General features: G+C 40.6%; 3 protein-coding genes across 7 annotated transcripts in view; 1 reads left to right on the forward strand and 2 right to left on the reverse strand.

Moving 5' to 3' along the window:
• The window catches only part of LOC116418393 (divergent paired-related homeobox-like), a 23,475-nt gene extending 16,535 nt beyond the window's left edge, over window positions 1-6,940 (reverse strand). Inside the window, exon 1 of the mRNA XM_023202635.1 lies at window positions 6,807-6,940. The gene's annotated coding sequence lies outside the window, so the exon portion shown is untranslated. The remainder of the gene's footprint in view (window positions 1-6,806) is intronic.
• MED14OS (MED14 opposite strand) lies at window positions 3,897-7,231 on the reverse strand. Its single transcript, XM_023202637.1, has 2 exons — window positions 6,807-7,231; window positions 3,897-4,406 (listed from the first exon to the last, which is right to left on the reverse strand). Exons 1-2 carry the CDS (start codon window positions 7,146-7,148, stop codon window positions 4,347-4,349), a joined length of 402 nt encoding a protein of 133 aa, XP_023058405.1. The 5' UTR covers window positions 7,149-7,231; the 3' UTR covers window positions 3,897-4,346.
• MED14 (mediator complex subunit 14) overlaps window positions 6,460-21,481 on the forward strand; it is an 87,356-nt gene continuing 72,334 nt past the window's right edge. For 2 of the 5 annotated variants that reach the window (XM_023202628.2, XM_023202629.2), the window contains exons 1-3: window positions 6,705-7,399; window positions 13,381-13,407; window positions 16,194-16,299. In XM_023202628.2, coding sequence (XP_023058396.1) covers window positions 7,185-7,399; window positions 13,381-13,407; window positions 16,194-16,299 — 348 coding nt within the window. In that variant the 5' untranslated portion in view covers window positions 6,705-7,184. Of the gene's footprint in view, window positions 7,400-13,380; window positions 13,408-16,193; window positions 16,300-21,481 lie in introns of all 5 variants that reach the window. The other 3 variants (XM_023202631.2, XM_023202632.2, XM_023202630.2) reach the window with 3 other exon arrangements.

The following is a 21,481-nucleotide window of genomic DNA, read 5'->3' on the forward strand; positions in this document are numbered from 1 at the left end:
TGCACTGTTGCCCAGGCTGGAGTGCAGTGGCGCAATCTCGGCTCACTGCAAGCTCCGCCTCCTGGGTTCACACCATTCTCCTGCCTCAGCCTCCCATGTAGCTGAGACTACAGGCACCCACCACCATGCCCCGCTATTTTTTTTGTATGTTTAGTAGAGATGGGGTTTCACTGTGTTAGCCAGGATGGTCTCGATCTCCTGACCTTGTGATCCACCCGCATTGGCCTCCCAAAGTGCTGGGATTACAGGTGTGAGCCACCGCATCTGGCCTTCTGAAGCATTTTTTAAAAAATTCCTGAGGCCAGGCATGGAGGCTCACATGTGTAATTCTAACACTTTGGGAGGCCAAGGCAGAAGGATCCCTTAAGGCCAGTTTGAGGCCAGGTGTTCGAGATCAGCTGGGGCAATATAGCAAGACCTCCTTTTTACAAAAAAAGTTAAAAATCAGCTGGGTGCAGTAATGTGTGCCTGTAGTCTCTGCTGAGGCAGGAAGATCCCTTGAGCCCAGAAGATAGAGGTTACAGTGAGCTGTGATTGTGTCACTGCACTCCAGCCTGGGCAATAGAGTGAGACCCTGTCCCCCTCCTTCCCCCCAAAAAATCCTGACACTTTATTTCACATAAATATATGTAAGTCAACGTTTGGTTGGTTTTTGTTTGTTTGTTTGTTTGTTTGTTTGTTTTTTGACAGAGTCTTGCTCTTGTTGCCCAGGCTGGGGTGCAATGGCACAATCTCGGCTCACTACAACCTCTGCCTCCTGGGTTCAATCAATTCTCCTGCTTCAGCCTTCCAAGTAGCTGGGATTACAGGTGCCCACCACCACATCTGGCTAATTTTGTATTTTTTTTTTTTTTAGTAGAGACGGGGTTTCTCCATGTTGGCCAGGCTGGTCTCGAACTCCTGACCTCCTGATCTGCCTGCCTTGGCCTCCCAAAGTGCTGGGATTACAGACGTGAGCCACCATGCCCAGCCTGTAAGTCAATCTTAATCCTACAGAAGTAAATGTAATACAAATAGAACTATAGCACATAAATGAAGAAATATTAGGTTGGTGCAAAAATATATTCATCCCATTCGTTCATTAAAGCCAGGTAGCTAGGCACTATGGTAGGTGGGGAGATCAGAAAAATAGCCACATGAGGACAGGAGAAGAAAGTTCATAGGTTATTAGGTGAATAAGCAAATACAAGACTTATTGATCCTCAATGATGATGATCACTCACTGTTTGATCATCAAAGGATGAAGATCACTTACTGTTTTAAGCCCTTTGCAAATGTCAACTCATTCATTCTTCACAATCATCCTTTGAGGTAAGCAGTATTATTACAGATGAAGAAACTGAGATCATGCAAAGTAAAGTAACCTGCTGGAGAGTGTTCAGATAGTGTGTGGTAGAGCTAGGATTTGAATCTGAGCAATCTGACTTCAGGGGCTGTGCCCTAAAGGGAAATAAAAGAGGAGACTACTTTAATATTGTGGTAAAAACAGCGCTATCTGTTCATCATACTATTTCATTTCTTCCCTAAGCACACAAGAAGACCATATTTTCCAGGTCCCTAGCCTTTAAATGGGCTGTATGACTAATTCTGGCTAATGGAACATGGGTGGACATAAAAAAAAATCTCATACAGTGATGGCTTCCCAAAATGGAAGGAGCTTGGGTCTCTGAGTTACTACTTAGAGGACAGTCCCCATCAGGTACATCTTTATTGAGATTCGTGAGCAGGAGAAATAAACTCTTACTCTGTTAAGTTACCAAGATTTTGGAGTTTGTAACGGCAGCTAGTGTAAATGATACTAATAGAAACACTTTAATTTAAATGTTTTAAAATTATGAAATATTTAAAAATATTGAAAAGTACAGAATATATTAACAATCAGATCTCTATCCCCCGATTTAATAGATATTAATATTGTCACATTTCCTTTATGTTTTTCTTCCAGAAATCCATAAGATAAAATAGCTAGTAACCAACAAAGCATCATCTTATCCTTTAGCCCTCCCTAGAAGTAACTACTATCCTGCAGGTGGTATATATCATCCACATTTATATTTTTTACTTTTACTACAATATACTGAATTATAGAGTATTATTTTGTGTGTTTTTCTTTTTCTTTCTTTCTTTTTTTTGAGATAAGGTCTCGCTCTATTGCCCAGGCTGGCATGCAGTGATGTGATCTCAGCTCACTGCAACCTCTGACTTCCAGGGCCCAGCAATCCTCCCACCTCAGCCTCTCAAGTAGTTGGGACTACAGGTGCAGGCCATCACCCCTAGCCAATTTCTTGTATTTTTTTGTAGAGACAGAGTCTTGTCGTGTTGACCAGGCTGGTCTCGAACTCCTGGGCTCAGGTGATCTGCCCGCTTTGGCCTCCCAAAGTGCTGGGATTACAGGCATGAGCTACTGTGTCCGGCTTTTGTGTGCTTTTAAAATGGACACAAATGGTATCAAAAAGTTTGCTTTTTTTCATTCAGTATTGTTTTTAAGATGCATGTTGGTTTACGTAGCTGTAATACATTTGAACAGTTACGTAAAAATATAGTTATTTATTTATTTATTTTATTTTTGAGACAGAGTCCTGCTCTGTCACTCAGGCTGGAGTGCAGTGGTGGATCTTGGCTCACTGCAACCTGCGCCTCCCAGGTTCAAGCAATTCTCGTGCCTCAGTCTCCCAAGCAGCTGGGATTACAGGCTTGCACCACCACGCTCAGCTAATTTTTTTTTTTTTTGTATTTTTAGTAGAGACAGAGTTTTCATCATGTTGGCCAGGCTGGTCTGGAACTCCTGGCCTCAAGCAATTCGCTGGCCTCAGCCTCCCAAAGTGCTGGGATTACAGGTGTGAGCCACCATGCCTGGGCAAAAATATAGTAGTTTACTTATCTATTCTCCTACTGAGAGACGGTTAAGATCGTTCATATTTTCTTGCTTCTACAAATAAAGCTGCAATGAAGTTCCTTGTACATGCCTAATGTAATATAGTCAGGAAGGTCTCTCTGAGGATTTTATCATTAAAACTGATTCTTGAAGGATGAAAAGCCAGCCAGGAAACAATATTTCAAGTATCTGCAACATAATGCAAGATATCTTCAGTGGGAGGGAATGGCATGTACTATGTAACCAGTGAAGTTATAGCATAGTAAGGGAATAAGCGGCAGGAGATGGGGAGTTTATTGAAATTTCTGTGAGTTGAATAGATATCTTTAAAAATAGAAAAGTATTATATATCAAAAATAATATTCTAAAGAAAAATAGGGTGAAAATTCAGCAATAGGACTATGAAACTTACTGTGCTTGAATTATTGGAGACCAGAGAGGTAAAGTAAATGAAAGCTCCTGAGTGCAGTGATATCCCACCTCCCAAACAGATAGTGTTACCAAAATGCCAGGGGTTTGGTCTAGGTCCCATTGCTCCCTGCACAGAAAGCCAATCACTGAGACAACGACTATTGTCAGGGAAGTAATCATTCCATCTCTCTGACTGACTAAAATTGGGGGTTTATATAGTGGGAAAGGAACGTAACTACATGTGGGTAAACAGGAATTAGGGAGAGGTAAGGAAATCATGAAGGATGAGGGACCTGGCTTCTTATTGTCTAGACATGGTGACCTGGTTTCGGTTTCTTGAAACTATCTGGGAGGCGTGAGGGTTATTTTCCTGAGAAAGGAACTCAGTTAAGACAAATATAAGTTTCAAGCTTTAAAACTGGAAGGGTCAATATCTATGTTTATTTTAAAAGACTGTAAACATCGGTTCTATGGAACAATTGGGCTGATTTCAGTAATATAGCCACTTGGCAAACATAGGAAGGGCTAGTAGAATAAATTAATGGGGAAGGAAAGAAAATGTTAGCATGTTTGGCTGAGTTACTAAAGAAATGACCCATATTCAAAGTACTTTTGGAAAGTTTCCAATTTATCATTTTAAAGCTTACAGTAAAATATTTGACACTATAGTATAGGTACATACTTCTTTTATTCACATTTTTCAGTTGTTCCTCTATTTGGTGATCACATGATTCACACTTCAGATCGTTTCAGAACTAGCAGCATGATATTTTCTCAGCTCTTAAATTGACTGAAATGCTTCAGATGTTTCATGAGATTAATCTGATTTTAACAAAAGGAACAAAAAAGACTGCAAAACATGGAGAAAAAGGGGAATTTCCTTTAAAGCCCTTTTGATGGAAAAATGAAATTATGATACATATGGTTTCATTTAATGTACAGCTGCCCCTCAGACTCAAAAGGGTTGAAAAGGAATTGAAAAGTATTTTTTTCATTATTTTGATAAGATTTGCAATCACTTCTATCCAAAATGGAAAGCAACAGCAGAAACTGCATTCATTCAACAGATGCGGCATTCATAGTGAAGTCGAGGAGGAACCATGGGCATGGTCTGACCAACCTAGAAAACAATGAGAACACTGCAATGGCTTTGCATTTAGAATAAAACCCAAACTTCTTACTGTGGCCTCTAAAGCCATTAGCAGAGTAGCCTTTGCCTGCCTCTCCATGCAAATTAAAACCACACAATTAATTTGTGTAGGGAGCAAACAAATTTTGTTAGAATGCCTATAATCAAAAAGATGAAAGATAACAAGTGTTGGTGAAGGTGTGGAGAAAAGGGAACCCTTGTACACTATTTGATGTGAATGTAAATTCGTAGTACACCCATTTTGGAAAACAGTATGGAGGTTCCTTAAGAAACTAAAAATAGAATTACTACAGGATGCAGCAATCTCACTTCTGGGTATATATCCAAAGGAACTGAAATCAGCATGTTGAAGAGATGTCTGTACTCCCATGTTCACTGCACCATTATTCATAATAGCTAAGATGTGGCATCAAAGTGTCCATCAACCAATGAATGAATTAAAAAATGTGGTATAAATACACAACAGAATACTATTCAGCCTTAAAAAAGAATGAAATCCAGGCCGGGCATGGTGGCTCACGCCTGTAATCCCAGCACTTTGGGAGGCCAACGTGGGTGGATCACCTGAGGCCAGGAGTTTGAGACCAGCCTGGCCAACATGGCCATCTCTACTAAAAATACAAAAAAAAAAAAAATTCGCTGGGCGTGGTGGCACGCCTGTAATCCCAGCTACTCAGGAGGCTGAGGCAGGAGAATTGCTTGAACCCGGGAGGCCAGGTTGCAGTGAGCCAAGATCGCGCCACTGCACTCCAGCTTGGGCGACAGAGCAAGACTCCGCCCCCCCCCCCCCCCCAAAAAAAAGTAGACAAGTAGAGAGTAGAATGGTGGTTACTACCAGAGGCTGGGTACGGCAGCGGATGGGGAAAGGAGTAATGTTAGTCAAAGGGTACAAAGTTTCAGTTAGACAGGAGGAATAAGTTCTGGTGATCTATTGCACAGCAATGTGACTACAATTAACAATAACATTTTGTATCTTCCTAAATTGCTAAAAGTGGATTTTAAATGTTCTCACCAAAAGAAGTAAGTATGTATATCATTGATAGATACGTTAATAGCCTGATTTGCTCATTCCACAATGGTTACATGTTTCAAAACATCACATTGTATGCCATAAGTATATACTACCAACCATTAAAAATAAAAATAACATTTAAAAATGAGGTAGCTGCCTTCCAGCAAGTGTCTGTAGGGGGTATAAATAATCCCAATGCATTTTAATAACCAGCACAATGATATTCTTTTCCAATGTGCTTTAGGACCACAAAGGGAGGGAACAAGTGAGGTTACACCTTCAGAAGCAAATGAGCCGCTTTCAACAATGATAAAGAATTACTCAAGTGATGACAGTAAGAGTATTCTAACCTTAGGGAACATCATGAACATCCCTTACATCTAAGAGAAGATGAAACTGCAAAAAGATGTTTGAAAGGGGTCGCAGCAACGAATGCTTCTAATGGTGAATCTCTACGTTAGCTGCATATTAGAATCTCCTTGGGAAAATTCAAAAAATCCCCAAGCCCAGATCTCACGCCAGACCAATTAAATCTGAATCTATAGGGGTGGAACCCATAGACCTAAGTATTTAAACAAACAAACAAACACAACTCAGATAATTCCAAAGTGCAGCCAAGGCTGAGAATCGCTGTTTTAAAGCAGGTGCAAAAAATTAAACGTGGACTTTGATAGGGGCACGGTGGTAGGCATGGATGAACTGAAAAGCCCTTCAGAATAGAGCGGTGACTGCGAGAGCAAGGACAAAAACTATATGAGAGCCCGTGGCAGGAGATTTAAGGGCCGTTTTTGTGTGGGACTGACAGGATTTGGGGGACGGTGACGCCCTCAGCATACACCCGACTCTATTAAAGTTGAGTTATTCTGCCAGCGGCCCTGTCTCTACCCGCAATCATATTTTCTAGCACCTTTTCCCACAGTTTGAAAAAAAAAAAAAAAAAGGCGAAAACGTTCTCCCACGTAACGCGCCGTGGACGTGTATGGGAGGAGCAAAGGCCTGAGAATCACATGCGCGCGGCCGCTACCATTTCTTCGCGATTCCAGAACCAGAATTCACGAGCATTTAGAGGAGGCCTCCCTCGGCTGTGTTTGTGCCCCACTTACGGAGCGATGGTGGATTTCTCTGGGCAAATTGTCGCCTTTACAACGCCAGGGGGCGGAGACGGGAGGGAGAGCTGCAAGGGTAAGGGCGGGGCAACTGCTGACGTTCCCGCTGACGACTCCGACTCAGCCCTCACCCTGGTTTCCGGCGGCGCGCGGCTCCCTTTTCCGCTCTCCCGCGCGCGCACAGGTACCGCCTCACTCCCACGCGCCCCCCCAGCGCTGCCGCGCTAGACAGTTGAGAGAACAGACACAGACCTGTCTGAAGGTCCTTTGCAGGTCCCCCTTCCGCTCTGCCGATCGACTTCCGCCTCGGGCAGTCAACATGTACGTTGCGGCTGTCTGGCGAAGCTGCTTCTGAGCGTTTGCGGAGGCGCAGCTTCCCCTCTGCGGGGCCGCCCTGCTTCCCCCCCATCCCCGCCTCTCCCCGCCCCTCGCTCCTGTCCCTGGGGTCGGCGGACTTCTCGCTACATGGGGGCGGGCTTCCGCGGTCGGCGCACGGCTTCCTGTTCTGAGGCGGCCCGGCGGTAGGCGGTGGCGACTGTGCCCGCTCCCGTTTCGGCGCGGTGACCGAGCGCCCGGGAGGCTCGAGGACCGCATCGTGTGCCGTTGCGCCAAGCCCGGTCCTGCGCCGCCATGGCCCCAGTGCAGCTGGAGAACCACCAGCTGGTCCCGCCCGGAGGCGGCGGCGGGGGCAGCGGCGGACCCCCGTCAGCCCCAGCCCCTCCTCCCCCGGGAGCCGCCGTGGCGGCGGCCGCTGCAGCTGCGGCTAGCCCGGGCTACCGGCTGAGCACCCTCATTGAATTTCTGCTGCACCGGGCCTACTCGGAGCTTATGGTGTTGACGGACCTGTAAGTGCCCCGAAACCCCTGCCTGTTCCCCAGCCCCCCCTTCCCGCCCAACCGGCTGAGACGTTTGCACCTCCCTCTCCCCGAGAGGCTGCTGTGTTCTCCGCTGGACTGCTTAGTCTAGAATTTTTGAACTCCTGGGGTTCAGCGGAGGTGGAGAAGAAGCTTTGTATCTGGGGTCTTCCTGGCAACGATGCAACCGAGACTTGTTAATTTTGCGTGTTGTTACACTTCCACTGAAAATTGTATGAAATTTTTGTCCGAGTTCCCGACAGAACTCTCTTGATTTCTTGGCTGGAATACATAGTATTCGAGCTTTCAGAAAAAACTCCATAGACGGGAAATTTGTATTACAGCCTCTTGACGATACGTTTTAAATGTAAGCTGTTATTGCTTCTAAGTTAATGGAGGAGCTACATGCGTTGTGTATAAAATACAAATTTGAATTCAAAGTACTTTTTTCTGGAACTTTTGAGTGTTTGATGTCTTAATTAAGTTAGTGTGAGTAAAATTTTTTTTCTATGTAGTCTGTTATTTCTTGGAGTATGAAGGGGGTTTATAAATCACCTAGTTACCCATGAAATGCCTTGGGGCATGATTAAGTTGTTAATCCCTTCAGAATAGGATCAGAATATACTAATGAATTTCAGTGTGTGAAGAAAAGGCACCGTAACATTTTGGGACTCAGTTGTACATCTTATAACCCAGGTTCAGAAAAAGTTAATCAGAATTTTATTTTTTATCTATTGCAAGACTTCAGATCAGGGTTATCAGTTGAGATACATTAGTATGCAGATATTAGGCTGTAAAGCGTCACAGTAATTCGTTTTTAGAGATTGATAACAGATACTTGTTTGCAGATGACTGAAAGAATAGCCTCCACTTACTCCGTAGAGATTGATAACAGATACTTGTTTGCAGATGACTGAAAGAATAGCCTCCACTTACTCCTGTAAAACGTCATTCTCAGTTTTGATGTACTGTACTTTTTTGAATGGGACAGAAAAAAGTAGAGTTAAAGAAGCCTGCCCATGGCTAATGAGAAATCTAAATAGCTGTCAGGATTAGGGACTATTGTAATGACATACCTCTCTGCACCATGTATTGTTGGATTTCATAAAAATCCAAGAATATCCATGAGAAAGTTTAATGTATGTGAAGGTCACTGTTCTATATAGAGCTATGGAAAAAAAATGTTGAAAAGTGATGCTGTCGGTGGTGTAGTTTGCTTTTCCATAGGGGATTTGTAGAAATTCCTTGAATTGTGGTTTTTTGTCTTTTTACTATTTTAGGAGTTGGTGTATGAGGAGAGGAACATCTGTTTTATTGCTGTAGAATAAGTATGTAGTTATAGTCCCACATGCTTTATATGATGATTCCCATATTTGTATCTCCAGCACAGACCTCTCTGATGAACTCCAGACTCTATATCCAGATGCCTACATTTCAGTATCTTGATAGGCGTTTCAGCATAGCAACTCCAGGACCAAACTCCTGATTCCACTGTCCTCCCTCCTGCAAAACCTTTGCTATCTCACTAAATAGTATCTCCATTCTTCCTGTTGTTGCTCAGGCCAAAAATTTTGGAGTAACTCCTAGCTTCTCTTTCTTCACATCCTACATACATCAGCAAGTCCTGTTATCTTTGTCTTCAGAGTCTGACCATTTCTCAACACTTCCACCAAGTGTTGGTCCAAGCCAAGCTCACTGGTATCTCTGTAGTTCCCTTGCCCCTTCTATAGTTTCTTCTCCACAAAATAGCCAGAATGATTCTTTTAAAATTTCTCTACTCAGAACCCTTTGATGGTTCCCCATCTCACTGAGATTAAAAAGTTTTGATAATTACCAGGTGTGGTGGCTCATACCTGTAATCCCAGCACTTTGGGAGGCTGAGGCGGTATCACTTGAGCCCAGGAGTTTGAGACTCTGTCTCTACCAAAAATAAAAAATTAGCTGGGTGTGGTGGCCCAAGTCTGTAGTTCTAGCTACTTGGGAGGCGGAGGTGGGAGGATTGCTTGGGCCCAGGAGGTTCGCTTGAGCCCAGGAGGTTGAGGCTGCAGTGAGCATGATCACACCACTGCACTCCAGCCTGGGTGACAGTGAGATCCTTTCTCAAAAAAAAAAAAAAAAAAAAGAAAAGAAAGTGTTGATAATCACCTGTATAGTGATCATAAAATTTATGGTCCAAACCAGGACACTTTTGAGTATAATAGGGCTGATGATAATAATGTCAGAACAAGAGGCATAAACTAGGACTGTCTTGGGCAAACCAGAAAACCAGAACATCTGGTCATTTTACCTTTAAGGCCTTACATGATGTGCCTTCTCTTTTCCTTACCTCTTTTTTTTTTTTTTTTTTTTTTTTTTGTCTCCAACCTCTTTACCACTTTTGGTTTGTCCCTTACCTCTTTAACTGCATGTCCTGAAACTCTCCTCTTTGCTTATCCTGTTCTAACCACATTACCCTTCCTGATGTTTCTTTTTTGAGACAGGGTCTCGCTCTGTTGCCCAGGCTGGAGTGCAGTGGCACAGTCATGCTCACTGCAGCCTCTTGACCTGGGCTCAACCGCTCCTCCTGCCTCAGCCTCCCAAATAGCTGGAACTACAGGCATGTGCCACCATGCCCAGCTAATTTTTTTATTTTTGATAGAGACAAGAGTCTCACTATGTTGCCCAGGCTGATCTTGAACTCCTGGGCTTTAAGCAATCCTCCCACCTCTGCCTCCCAAACCTTTTTTTTTTTTTTGAGACAGAGTCTCACTGTGTTGCCCAGGCTGGAGTGCAATGGTGTGATCTCGGCTTGCTGCAGCCTCCGCCTCCCGGGTTCTAGTGATTATTGTGCCTCAGCCTCCTGAGTAGCTGCGATTGCAGGTATGCACCACCACACCTGGTTAATTTTTGTATTTGTAGTAGAGATGGGATTTCACCATGTTCACCAGGCTGGTCTCAAACTCCCAACTTCAGGTAATCTAACCTCCTTGGCCTCCCAAAATGCTGGGATTACAGGTGTGAGCCATTGCACCCAGCCTCCAAACCTTCTTGATGTTTCTTGTTAGTGCCTAACATGGTGCCATCTTCAAGCCCTTTTTTCCCTAGAAATTTCTTGTTAGTGCCTAGCACGGTGCCATCTTCAAGCCCTTGCTTTGTCCCTAGAAATCTGTGTGGATTGCTTTCTCATTAGTCCTTTAGGTCCTTGTTTACATACAATTTATCAGAAAGATTTTCTCTGACCACCTATAAAATAGTACTCTGCCCCTTCACTCTGTCCTTCTTACTTGCTGCTCTATTTTTCTTTACAGCACTTATTGCCACCTGACATTATTAGTTTGTTGTCTGTTCCCACCCCATAAGGACAGAGATTTTGATTTGTTTGTGACTTTTCCTGGGGCCTAGAACAATGCCTGGCACACAGGGCTTAACTAAGTATTTATTGATTTAATACATGAATGAATTTTTAGAATTGTCATAAATCAATATATGGTTTGATAGAAGAAATAACTAGTGTTTGATAAATCAGTAGGGTGACTAGTTTGCAAGAATCTGTTGTACACTTCAAAATAGCTAGAAGAGAATAATTCAGATGTTTCCAGCATAAAGAAAAATATTTAAGGTGATGGATATCACAAGTACACTGATTTGATCTTTACAAATTATATAAATGTATGAAATTATATATACTGTGAAACCATACATCTTTAATGCATCAATAAAAATATTGTTCAAAAAGAATTGTAAATCATGGGAAATTTAATAGGAAAAGTTATTTTTGCTCTTGATACACAGGTATACTAAAAAACTTTTTTCACTTTTGATTGTGGTAATTATTAATAAAATTAGTTTGGAAACTTACCATGGAAGTTCCTAAATAGTATATTTTCCCTAAAAACTGTCAGGATTAATATGTTAATGTAGAGCCCGTGTTCTAGCTATACTTTATAAGTCTTTAGGGAAACAGTTACGTATTTCAGTAACATGATGCTTGCGTGTGAACTATCGAAGGTAAAAAGGACAACCTTGGTAACTTAGGTGGTTTTGTTTTGGTCTCAGATTTCTGGGTTTTTTTCCTTCTGCTTGTCCACCTCCCTTCCCCCTCAACATACATGCTCTCATCCTAGAGTTTACTCTCTGCCTTGACTTTTTAGAGACCTAGGTTCTACTCTTTATTGTTTTTTGAGATAGGGTCTTGCTCTGTCACCCAGGCTGGAATGCGGTGGCACAATCATGGCTCACTGCAGCCTGAACTTCCAGGGCTCAGGTGATTCTCCCACTTCAGCCTTCCAAGTAGCTGGACTACTTGCCACCACAGTTGGCTAATATGTATTATTTGTAGAGATGGGGTAGCCATGTTGCTTAGGCTGGTCCCGAACTCCCGAACTCAAGTGCTCTGCAGCCCAACCCCCGCCCCCCGCCAAGCCTCCCAAAGCGCTGGGATTACCGGTATGAGCCATGTACCTGGCCCCCCCCCCTTTTTTTTTTTAACTTCTTTTAATTAAAATCAGAAAATACCAGGATCTCAGTCATGTCATCTTGTCTTATTGTGCTTTGGTGTAAATAAGTTTCTATGCCTTACTTCCCAACATTTGCATTTTAGAGCTTTTACCCTATATGGTAGCTTTCTTATCCATAAAATAATTTCAGATAGATTAGGAGGAATAGGGGAAAGGGGAGGCAGGCAGCAAAGCTTGTCTTTTGTCCCTGAACTGATGCGGCCTCTGACATGAGATGGTCCTTTTAGGGTCTCTGAGGCAGGTAAGAGGAGTGGGAACAATGATTGCTGTTCTTTCTACCCCCAGAGGCTCTACTCACCCTTCTCCCCTTATAGATACCCATCGTTCTCATTATCCCCCTCCCTTGAGGTGAAGACAAGGGAAGGGCTGTGGATTCTCAATGAGTGTTCTCAGGAGGTTTGGCATGTAGAGCAACTTGCCAGTAGCTGCCTTTATTTGCAGTCTTCTAACAGGACCTTAATTTCTGCTTCATCCCTCTGGTCTTCATCCCACCTAGCTCTCTTTATCATTCTGACCATAACTTTAACTTCCATCTCACTGTCTACCCTAAGAATAGCAGGTAACTATAAACCAGAGCTCATTTTAATATTTTCTCCTCCTTGTACTTTGAACCTCTGGAAGTAGTTTTAGTTTTTCTGTTCCTGTGGCACATGGGTGGGAGACAATCTAAATGGCTGGGTGTGTATACTTCAAGACCTGATTAGCTGTGGAAGAGGCATGAGAGTTGTTTAGGCCATTGAATCTTGGACTGTGGGATAGAGGTTAACAGAATGTGGCAATTCAGGAGGCATTAAGGATCTTTCTAGACATCAGTGGATGTGAATGTTAAATGGTATAACTTATCTGGGAAGAAGTTGACATTGGTTGCTGGCTATCAATATTGGAGGACTAGCAAAAAGAAATTTAAAAATCCTATTGGAGCTGTTTAAAAGCAATAAAACATTTTTCATCTAACCACCATGCAACATAATTACTGTAAAACCTTTGACATACACTGGCCCTTTTGTATGCTTAGCTTCCAGTTTTGTCTACCATAACACAACATGGAGGGATTATTGCTTGGAAACAGGTATCCATTGGATACAGGGAGGCTGGCAACCAAGTAGTAAGTTCTGCATCTGTGACCATTTTGCTTTTAAAATAATCTTTTCTCTGTTACCCTATGATATAGTGTGCTAATGTGGGACTTGGGCTTTTTAAATGTTTGAGGTTCATGCAATATGTTTTGAAGTATTTTGAATGGAGAGGAATGTTCTTTGGTTGGTTTTTGCCTTACAGCCATGCTACTGGAAACTCATAAATCTAAAAAAGCGTAGGTAGCCACATGACCCTGTAGTAGCTGTTTACCCAGTTTTTCTGAAACATTAATGTGTTTAATAGAGTCAAAGTAAAGACTGTTATCACATTAGAATGAAGGTATGCATGTATTTAATCAATTTCTGTTTTTTTTTTTTTTTTTTTTTTTTTCCATCTTAGACTGCCAAGGAAATCTGATGTGGAAAGGTGAGTATGAAAACAAACGAACAAAAAACCCCTTAAAGTCTCTTTATTGATCAATCTATGAGTGTTGCTGTGTGGGTGTGGGTGGTGTAGGGCTGTGGACTGGAAACCTAGGCCCAAAGAGTCTAGAATGATTTTTCACACCATGGGTTTAGGGAGTCCTGGGAAATGTAATTTCCTCACCCTTAACAATAGTTGGTGTGAGACCAGTTCTACATCTTCTATTCTACAAACCTTTATTGAGTGACTGACCTGGTCAAGTCCCTACGGGTGATATTAAGATGTAGAAGGTATAGTCTGTAAAGGAAGATGCTGAGGAGCAGCAGACTGGCTTTAGAAAGTTGACTGCCACAGGCATGGTGGCGTGCGCCTGTAGTCCCAGCTACTCAGGAGGTTGAGGCAGAAGAATTGTTTGAACCCAGGAGGCGGAGGTTGCAGTGAGCAGAGGTCAGGCCACTGCTCTCTAGCCTGGGCGACAGAGTGAAACTTTGTCTCAAAAAAAAAAAAAAAAAAAACCAAAACAAAGTTGGCTGCTAATTTATCACTTGCAACAATGATGCTATTAAGTATCTTTAGAGAATTGACATTTGCCTGCTGCTCCTACTGTTACATAGTTAACATTTTGGTTCAGTTGGTGCTTGGAGCTTAAGATTTAACTTAAGGCTAAAATGTTTCCAGAGGCCAAAGGAACAAGCTAAATTAAAGTTTCAAAAAAATCATTTGATGGAGATTTAAATTGTAACTACAGTATATGGTACTTGACCATATCTTTGGCACTACTTATGCTCCTTGGTTGATTTTTTTTTTTAAATACCAAATCACTTGGCAACTTTTTAGCATTTCTTAGTGGCAACACTCCATTGCCAACCCCAGCTTAACTTTTTGATCGACTTAGAGATCAAAAAGGTAGAAGTAAAAGAGACAATTAAGGCAACCTGTGTTATGGTTTGGCTGGTCAGTATTAAAGGAGGAAAACGTTAAGTCAAGGATTTGTTCTGTCTCCTGTGGGGTATGAAAGGAAACTGGACCTTTGGAAAACTCATGTTCCCTATCACTTGAGACGACATGGTGTCAGAAAACCATGTTACTGTAGTTTACAAAGGGGACATCTCCATTCTAGTAGAGGACTGCATTTGGGAAACCGAATTAATAATAGACAAGTGTGTTTGCTCTGTGAGAGGAGCAGATACATTGCATCCTCTATAAGCCATTGCTGAGTTAGAGTGAAGATACTGAAGTTCCGAGCCCTGAGATCTGCTGGATCTTAATGTGTGTTTAACATTTCTGCTGTGTCTCAGTCTTGTCTCATGATCCTTCATAGACACTGGCAAAGAGTTATAATTATGCCCTTGATTCTTCTCTTTATAGTACCACTAATCATTGCTGGCCTATCTTTAAGAGAGCTTTTTAGGGTGCAGTAGGAGCTAGCCTCTAGCCTTCAGTCTGGATTGTACTTCAGCAAGAACTTTTACTTTGGTGCATTGCGTTGTGGTGGTGGTATTGGTAAGATGCAGAGATGTGGATTGGATCTGTAGGTCATTGAACAGCTGTACTAAGATTAATAGGTCAGAGCCTACTTGGAGGGAGGTTAGTGTCCTGCTGGGTCCTGTCATCAGTCCTGGCTTGTTGAATATTTTTTTCAGTGTCTTAAACCATGAAAGATATGATTATCAGTTTTATAGCTGCTATGAAGTTGAGAGATCTAGCTAACACGTTGATTGACATTAGTAAAGCTTTTGGGGCTTTAGGATGAGATAAAAGTACTGATGAGTATTGGGGGAAAGGAATAATAGTGAGTATAGGATAAAACTAGATATGGACAGACCTTTTATTTTTAGTACTCAAAGTAATTTCTTTAGCTTTGCTTGAATATTTTTTAATGTATCCAAGTTTGTCACTGAAATTAGTTTGGTAAAGAGTTACATAGTTAAGTTCTTTAATTATTCAATTTTTTTTTTTTTTTTTTTTTTTTTTTGAGACAGAGTCTCGCTCTGTTGCCCAGGCTAGAGTGCAGTGGCCGAATCTCAGCTCAGCTCACTGCAAGCTCCGCCTCCCGGGTTTACGCCATTCTCCTGCCTCAGGCTACCGAGTAGCTGGGACTGCAGGCATCTGCCACCTCGCCCGGCTAGTTTTTTTGTAGTTTTTGGTAGAGACGGGGTTTCACTGTGTTAGCCAGGATGGTCTCGATCTCCTGACCTCGTGATTCGCCCGTCTCGGCCTCCCAAAGTGCTGGGATTACAGGCTTGAGCCACCACGCCCGGCCTGATTATTCAATCTTTCATGCTGGTGCAGGATGGGAAATGGTGCCCTTTTGTAGAATGAATACAGTTTCAGGCTTTGGTAATGATCAGTTTCAATTCCTTTCACTTACCAAAAGGGTTACTAATTACTTACTAATTAAATTACTCCTAATTTCAGTTATGAGTTTATAATTCATAACTCTTCATTTAATCCCTTCTGTGAACCAGTTTACTTCTACTGCCATATACTGAATTCAGTATATTTTTGTAAACAACTTTTATTACAATATAAAATCAATTTAAAAATGTGACTTATTGCTAAAACGTTCTATTTGGTTTATTGCTCTGAGGTGAAAAAGCATATGCAGATAGTATACAAAATGTGACAATAGTTCATATTTAGAGAAATACTTTAGGTGGCTCATTTTGTAGTGGTTTTAAGCAAAGGCTGACTTATTTATATATTTATTTATTTTTTGCTCAGCTGAAATAAATTGCGAAATACTTTTTCTAATATGTTGGTTCATTAAGAGTTGTTTTATTTTATAGGAAAATAGAAATAGTGCAGTTTGCTAGCCGGACACGCCAACTCTTCGTTCGATTATTAGCTTTAGTGAAATGGGCTAATAATGCTGGCAAAGTGGAAAAATGTGCGGTGAGTTAAACTTTTTATTTTACTTTGTATAAAATAACTTTTCAGATGTTATGATAGACATTTTAGCTTTAACTTATCCTTGCCGATTTGAGTGACGTGAATAATCATATTTCTGAATGATAATGTATATTTCTGCAGAAACTTAGTATTTGTTTATGGACACCTGATCAGAAAGAAGAGGAGGTAGCTGGAGACATCATTACATGAGGAGACTTTAAATATGAGATTGGGGCTAAAGGGGGAAAATTGTGAGTTTATATTTGTACGATTCCTTAGAATTTGCAAGGTTCTCCCTTACATTTTGCTTATTAATTCTTGACAATCCTGTGAGAATGGCAGAGTTGGTATTTTTTTTTTCCAGTTTTACAGATGATGAAACGATAAGAAGTTATATGGCTTCTTCAAGGTCACAGAGGCTGATAACAGCATTTTTCTGTTTGTTTATCTACTAATTCTCCAAACCTCTAATAAGCACAGGGTATAGGGGACAGAGGATGGAATCTTCAATAAGGAATAGTCCCTGCCTTTGATAACCTCATGGTCTTTTGACTATTGAATCACTCTTTGGAATGCAAAGTGACATGCAGTGCAGTGTACCAAAGATGCTAAAATCTACCAGAAATAAAGTTTTATGCTATGTTCAAGAAGCGTTAAGGAATAAAAACTTGATTTTTTTTTCAGATTGTTCACTGTTGGCATATAGAAATACTGCTGATATTTTGTATGTTGATTTTGTATTCTGCAACTTCACTGAATTTATCAGTTCTAATAGTTTTTTGGTGGGGTCTTTAGGTTTTTCCAAATATAAGATCATATCATCTGCAAACAAGGATAATTTGACTTCTTCCTTTCCAATTTGGATGCCCTTTCTTTCTTTTGTGTGATTGCTCTAGCTAGGAGTTCCAGTACTATGTTGAATAATAGTGGTGAAAATGGGCATCCTTGTCGTGTTCCAGGTCTGAGAGAAAGGGCTTTCAGTTTTTCTCCATTCAGCATGATAATTAGCTGTGGGTCTGTCAAATATGGCTTTTGTTATGTTGAGGTATGTTCCTTCTATGCCTAGTTTTTTGAGGGTTTTTATCATGAAGGGATGTTGAATGCTATTACGTGTGTTTTCAGCATCAGTTGAAATTATCACATGGTTTTTGTTTTTCATTCTATAAATATGATGTATCACATTGATTGATTTGTATATTTTGAACCATCCTTGCATCCCAGGGATAAATCCCACTTGGTCATGATGAACGATCTTTTTAATGTTTTGTTGAATTTGGTTTGCTAGTATTTTGTTGAGAGGATTTTTGTATCAACATTCATCAGATATATTGGTCTATAATTTTCTTTTTTTGATTTGTCTTTGTCTGGTTTTGGTATTAGGGTAATACTGGCCTTGTAGAATGAGTTTGGAAGTTTTCCCTCTTCCACTATTTTTTGGAATAGTTTAAGTAGGATTGTTATTAGTTCGTCTCTAAATGTTTGGTAGAATTCAGTAGTGAAACCATAAGGTCCTGGGCTTTTCTTTGCTGGGAGACAAATTATAATTAATATAATGAATTATAGCTTCAATCTTGTTACTTGTTATTAGTCTGTTTGGGTTTTGAATTTCTTCATGGTTCAATCTTCACAGGTTGTATGTGTCTAGGAATTTATCTATTTCCTCTAGATTTTCCAATTTATTGGCATGTAGTTGCTTACAGTAGCCACTAATGATCCTTTGAATTTCTGTGGTATTAGTTGTAATGTTTCCTTTTCATCCCTGATTTTATTCATTTGGGTCTTCTCCCTTTTTTTCTTTGTGAGTCTAGGTAAAGGTTTGTCAATTTTGTTCATTTTTTCAAAAAACCAATTTGTTGTTTCATTGATCTTTTGCATTGTTTTCTTCATTTCAAATTCATTTATTTCTGCCCTGATCTTTAGGTTTCGGGTTTCTCTTGCTGTTATAGTCTTTAAGATGCATCCTTAGGTTATTTATTTGAAGTTTTTCTTCTTTTCTGATGTAGGCACTTACAACTATAACTTTCTTTCTTAGTACTGCATCCCATAGGTTTTGGTATGTTGTGTTTCCATTATCATTTATTACAAGAAATTTGTAAATTTTCTTCTTAATTTGTTCATTGACCCACTGTTCATTTGGAAGCATATTGTTTCCGTGTGTTTGTATAGTTTCCAAAATTCCTCTTAATGTTTTCTAGTTTTATTCCTTTGTGGTCAGAGAAGATACTTGATATTATTTCAGTTTTTCTGAATGTTTTAAGACTTGCTTTGTGGCCTAACATACGGTCTATCCTTGAGAATGATCTATGTGCTGAGGAGAAGAATGTGTATCCTGCAGCCTTTGGATAAAATGTTCTGTAAATATCTATTAGGTTTATTTGTTCCATAGTGCAGATTAAGTTCCATGTTTCTCTGTTGAGTTTCTGTCTGGGAGATCCGTCCAGTGCTGAAAGTGGGGTGTTGAAGTCTGCAGCTATTATTGTATTGACATCTTGCTCTTTAATAATATTAGTATTTGGTTTATGTATCTGGGTGCTCCAGTGTTGGATACATATATGTTTTTACAATCATATCCTTTTTCTGAATTGACTCCTTTATCATTAATGACCTTGTTTGTCTCTTTTCATAGTTTTTGTCTTGAAATCTATTTTGTCTAAGTATAGCTACTCCTACTCCTTTTTAGTTTCCATTGACATATAAATCTTTTTCCATCCCTTTATTTTCAGTCTATGTATGTGTGTCTTTATAGGTGAAGTATGTTTCTTATAGGCAACAGATCATTGAGTCTTGTTTTTTTAAATCCATTCAGCCACTCTGTGCCTTTTTATTAGAGAGTTTAGTTCATTTACATTCAGTGTTATTATTGATAAGTAGAGATTTCCCCCTGCCGTTTTGTTGTTTTCTAGTTGTTTTGTGGTCTTCTCTTCCTTTTTCCCTTCCTTCTTATCTTCCTTTTAGTGAAGGTGATTTTCTCTGGTGACATGATGTAATTTCTTCTTTTTTATTTTTTGTATCCATTGTATTTTATTTTATTTTTTTTCTGAGACGGAGTCTTGTTTTGTTGCCCAGGTTGGAGTGCAGTGGTGCAATCTTGGCCCACTGTAACCTTTGACTCCCGGATTCTAAGCGATTCTACTGCCTCAGCCTCCTGAGTAGCTGGGATTACAGGCGCATGCCACCACGCCTGGTTAATTTTTATATTTTTAGTAGAAACGGGGTTTCACCTTGTTGGCCAGGCTGGTCTTGAACTCCGGACCTCAGGTGATCCACCTGCCTCGGTTTTCCAAAGTGCTGGGATTACAGGCGTGAGCCACTGCGCCTGGCCCATTGTGTGTTTTTTGATTTGAGGTTACTGTGAGGCTTGCAAATACTGTCTTATAACTCATTATTTTAAACTGATGACAACTTGACACTGATTGCAAAAACAGACACGCAAAAAGAAAACTAATGAAAACTCTGCAATTTAACTTTATCTCCCTCCTTTTTAACTTTTTTGTTTCTCTTTAGTTCTTATTGTCTTGAAAAGTTCTGTGTCTTCAAAAGTTGTTGTAGTTATGATTTCCTGTTGGTTTATCATTTAGTCTTTCTATTTAAGATAGGAGTAGTTTACATAGTACAATTACAGTGTTATAATATTCTGTATTTTTCTGTGTGCTTACCATTACCAGTGAGTTTGTACCTTCAGATGATTTCTTCTTGCTTATTAATATACTTTTCTTTCAGATTAAAGAACTCCCTTTAGCGTTTCTTGTAGGACAGATCTGATGTTGATGAAATCTCTCAGCTTGTTTGTCAGAGAAAGTCTTTATTTCTCCTTCATGTTTGAAGGATATTTCCACCGGGTATACTATCCTAGGGTAAAAGTTTTTTTTCCTTCAGCACTTTAACTGTCATGCCACTCTCTCCTGGCCTGTAAGATTTCCACTGAAAAGTCTCCTGCCAAACGTATTAGAGAGCTCCGTTGTATGGTATTTGTTTCTTTTCTCTTGCTGCTTTTAGGATCCTTTCTTTATCCTTGACCTTTGGGAGTTTGATTATTAGATGCCTTGAGGTAGTTGTCTGGGTGCTAAATCTGCTTGGTGTTCTATAATCTTCTTGTACTTGAATGTTGATATCTTTCTCTAGGTTTGGGTAGTTCTCTGTTGTTATCCTTTTCAATAAACTTACTACCCCATCTCTCTTTTTCTACCTCCTCTCTAAGGCCGATAATTTTGAGATTTGTCCTTTTGAGGCTATTTTCTAAATCTTGTAGGTGTGCTTTATTCTTTTTTGTTCTTTTGTCTCTTCTGACTACGTATTTTCAAATAGCCTGTCTTCAAGCTCACTAATTCTTTCTTCTGGTTGATCAACTCTGTTATTAAGAGATTCTGATGCATTCTTCAGTATGCCAATTGCATTTTTCAACTCCAGAGTTTCTGCTTGATTTTTAAAGCAATTATTTCAATCTCTGTTAAATTTATCTGATAGAATTCTGAATTCATTCTCTGTGTTATCTTGAATTTCTTTGAGTTTCCTCAAAACAGCTATTTTGAATTTTCTGTCGGAAAGATCTCATATCTCTATTTCTCCAGGATTGGTTCCTGGTACCTTCTTTTGTTCGTTTGGTGAGGTCCTGTTTTCCCGGATGATCTTGATGCTTTTAGATCTGGGCCTCAAAGAGTTAGGTATTTATTGTAGTCTTTGCAGTCTGGGCTTGTTTATGCCTGTCCTTCTTGAGGAGGCTTTCCAGATATTTGAAGGTACTTGGGCCCCAAGCTCAATAATGCTGTGGTTTTTGCTGACTCATAGAGGTACTGCCTTGATGGTCTTGGATAAGATCTGGAAGATTTCTCTGGATTACCAACCAAAGGCTCTTGTTCTTTTTCCTTAGTTTCTTCCAAACAGACAAAGTCTTGCTCTTTGTGCTGAGCCACCTGGAACTGGGGGTATGGTGATGTAAGCACCCATATGGCCACCACCACTAGGACTGCACCAGCTCAGACCTGAAGTCAGCACAGCACTGGGTCTTGCCCAAGGCCCAGTGTAACCACTACCTGGCTACCACTTACCTTCACTCCAGGCCCTAGGGCTCTATGATCAGCAGGTGGCGAAGCCAGTCAGGTTTGTGTTTTTCAGGGTGGCAAGTTTCCCCAGGCTTTGGGTGAGCCCAGAGATGCTGTCTGGTGGCAGGGATTAGAGTCAAAAACCT

Source organism: Piliocolobus tephrosceles, chromosome 12 (genome assembly GCF_002776525.5).
Source record: "Piliocolobus tephrosceles isolate RC106 chromosome 12, ASM277652v3, whole genome shotgun sequence".
In the NCBI taxonomy this organism is placed as follows: domain Eukaryota; kingdom Metazoa; phylum Chordata; class Mammalia; order Primates; family Cercopithecidae; genus Piliocolobus; species Piliocolobus tephrosceles.

Coding starts and splice junctions, on each gene's coding strand:
- MED14OS (XM_023202637.1), bottom strand. CDS start 7,148: ATGCGGTCCTCGAGCCTCCCGGGCGCTCGGTCACCGCGCCGAAACGGG. Junction 4,407..6,806: donor TGCAAAGGACCTTCAGACAG/GTCTGTGTCTGT, acceptor ATTGTTTTCTAG/GTTGGTCAGACCATGCCCAT.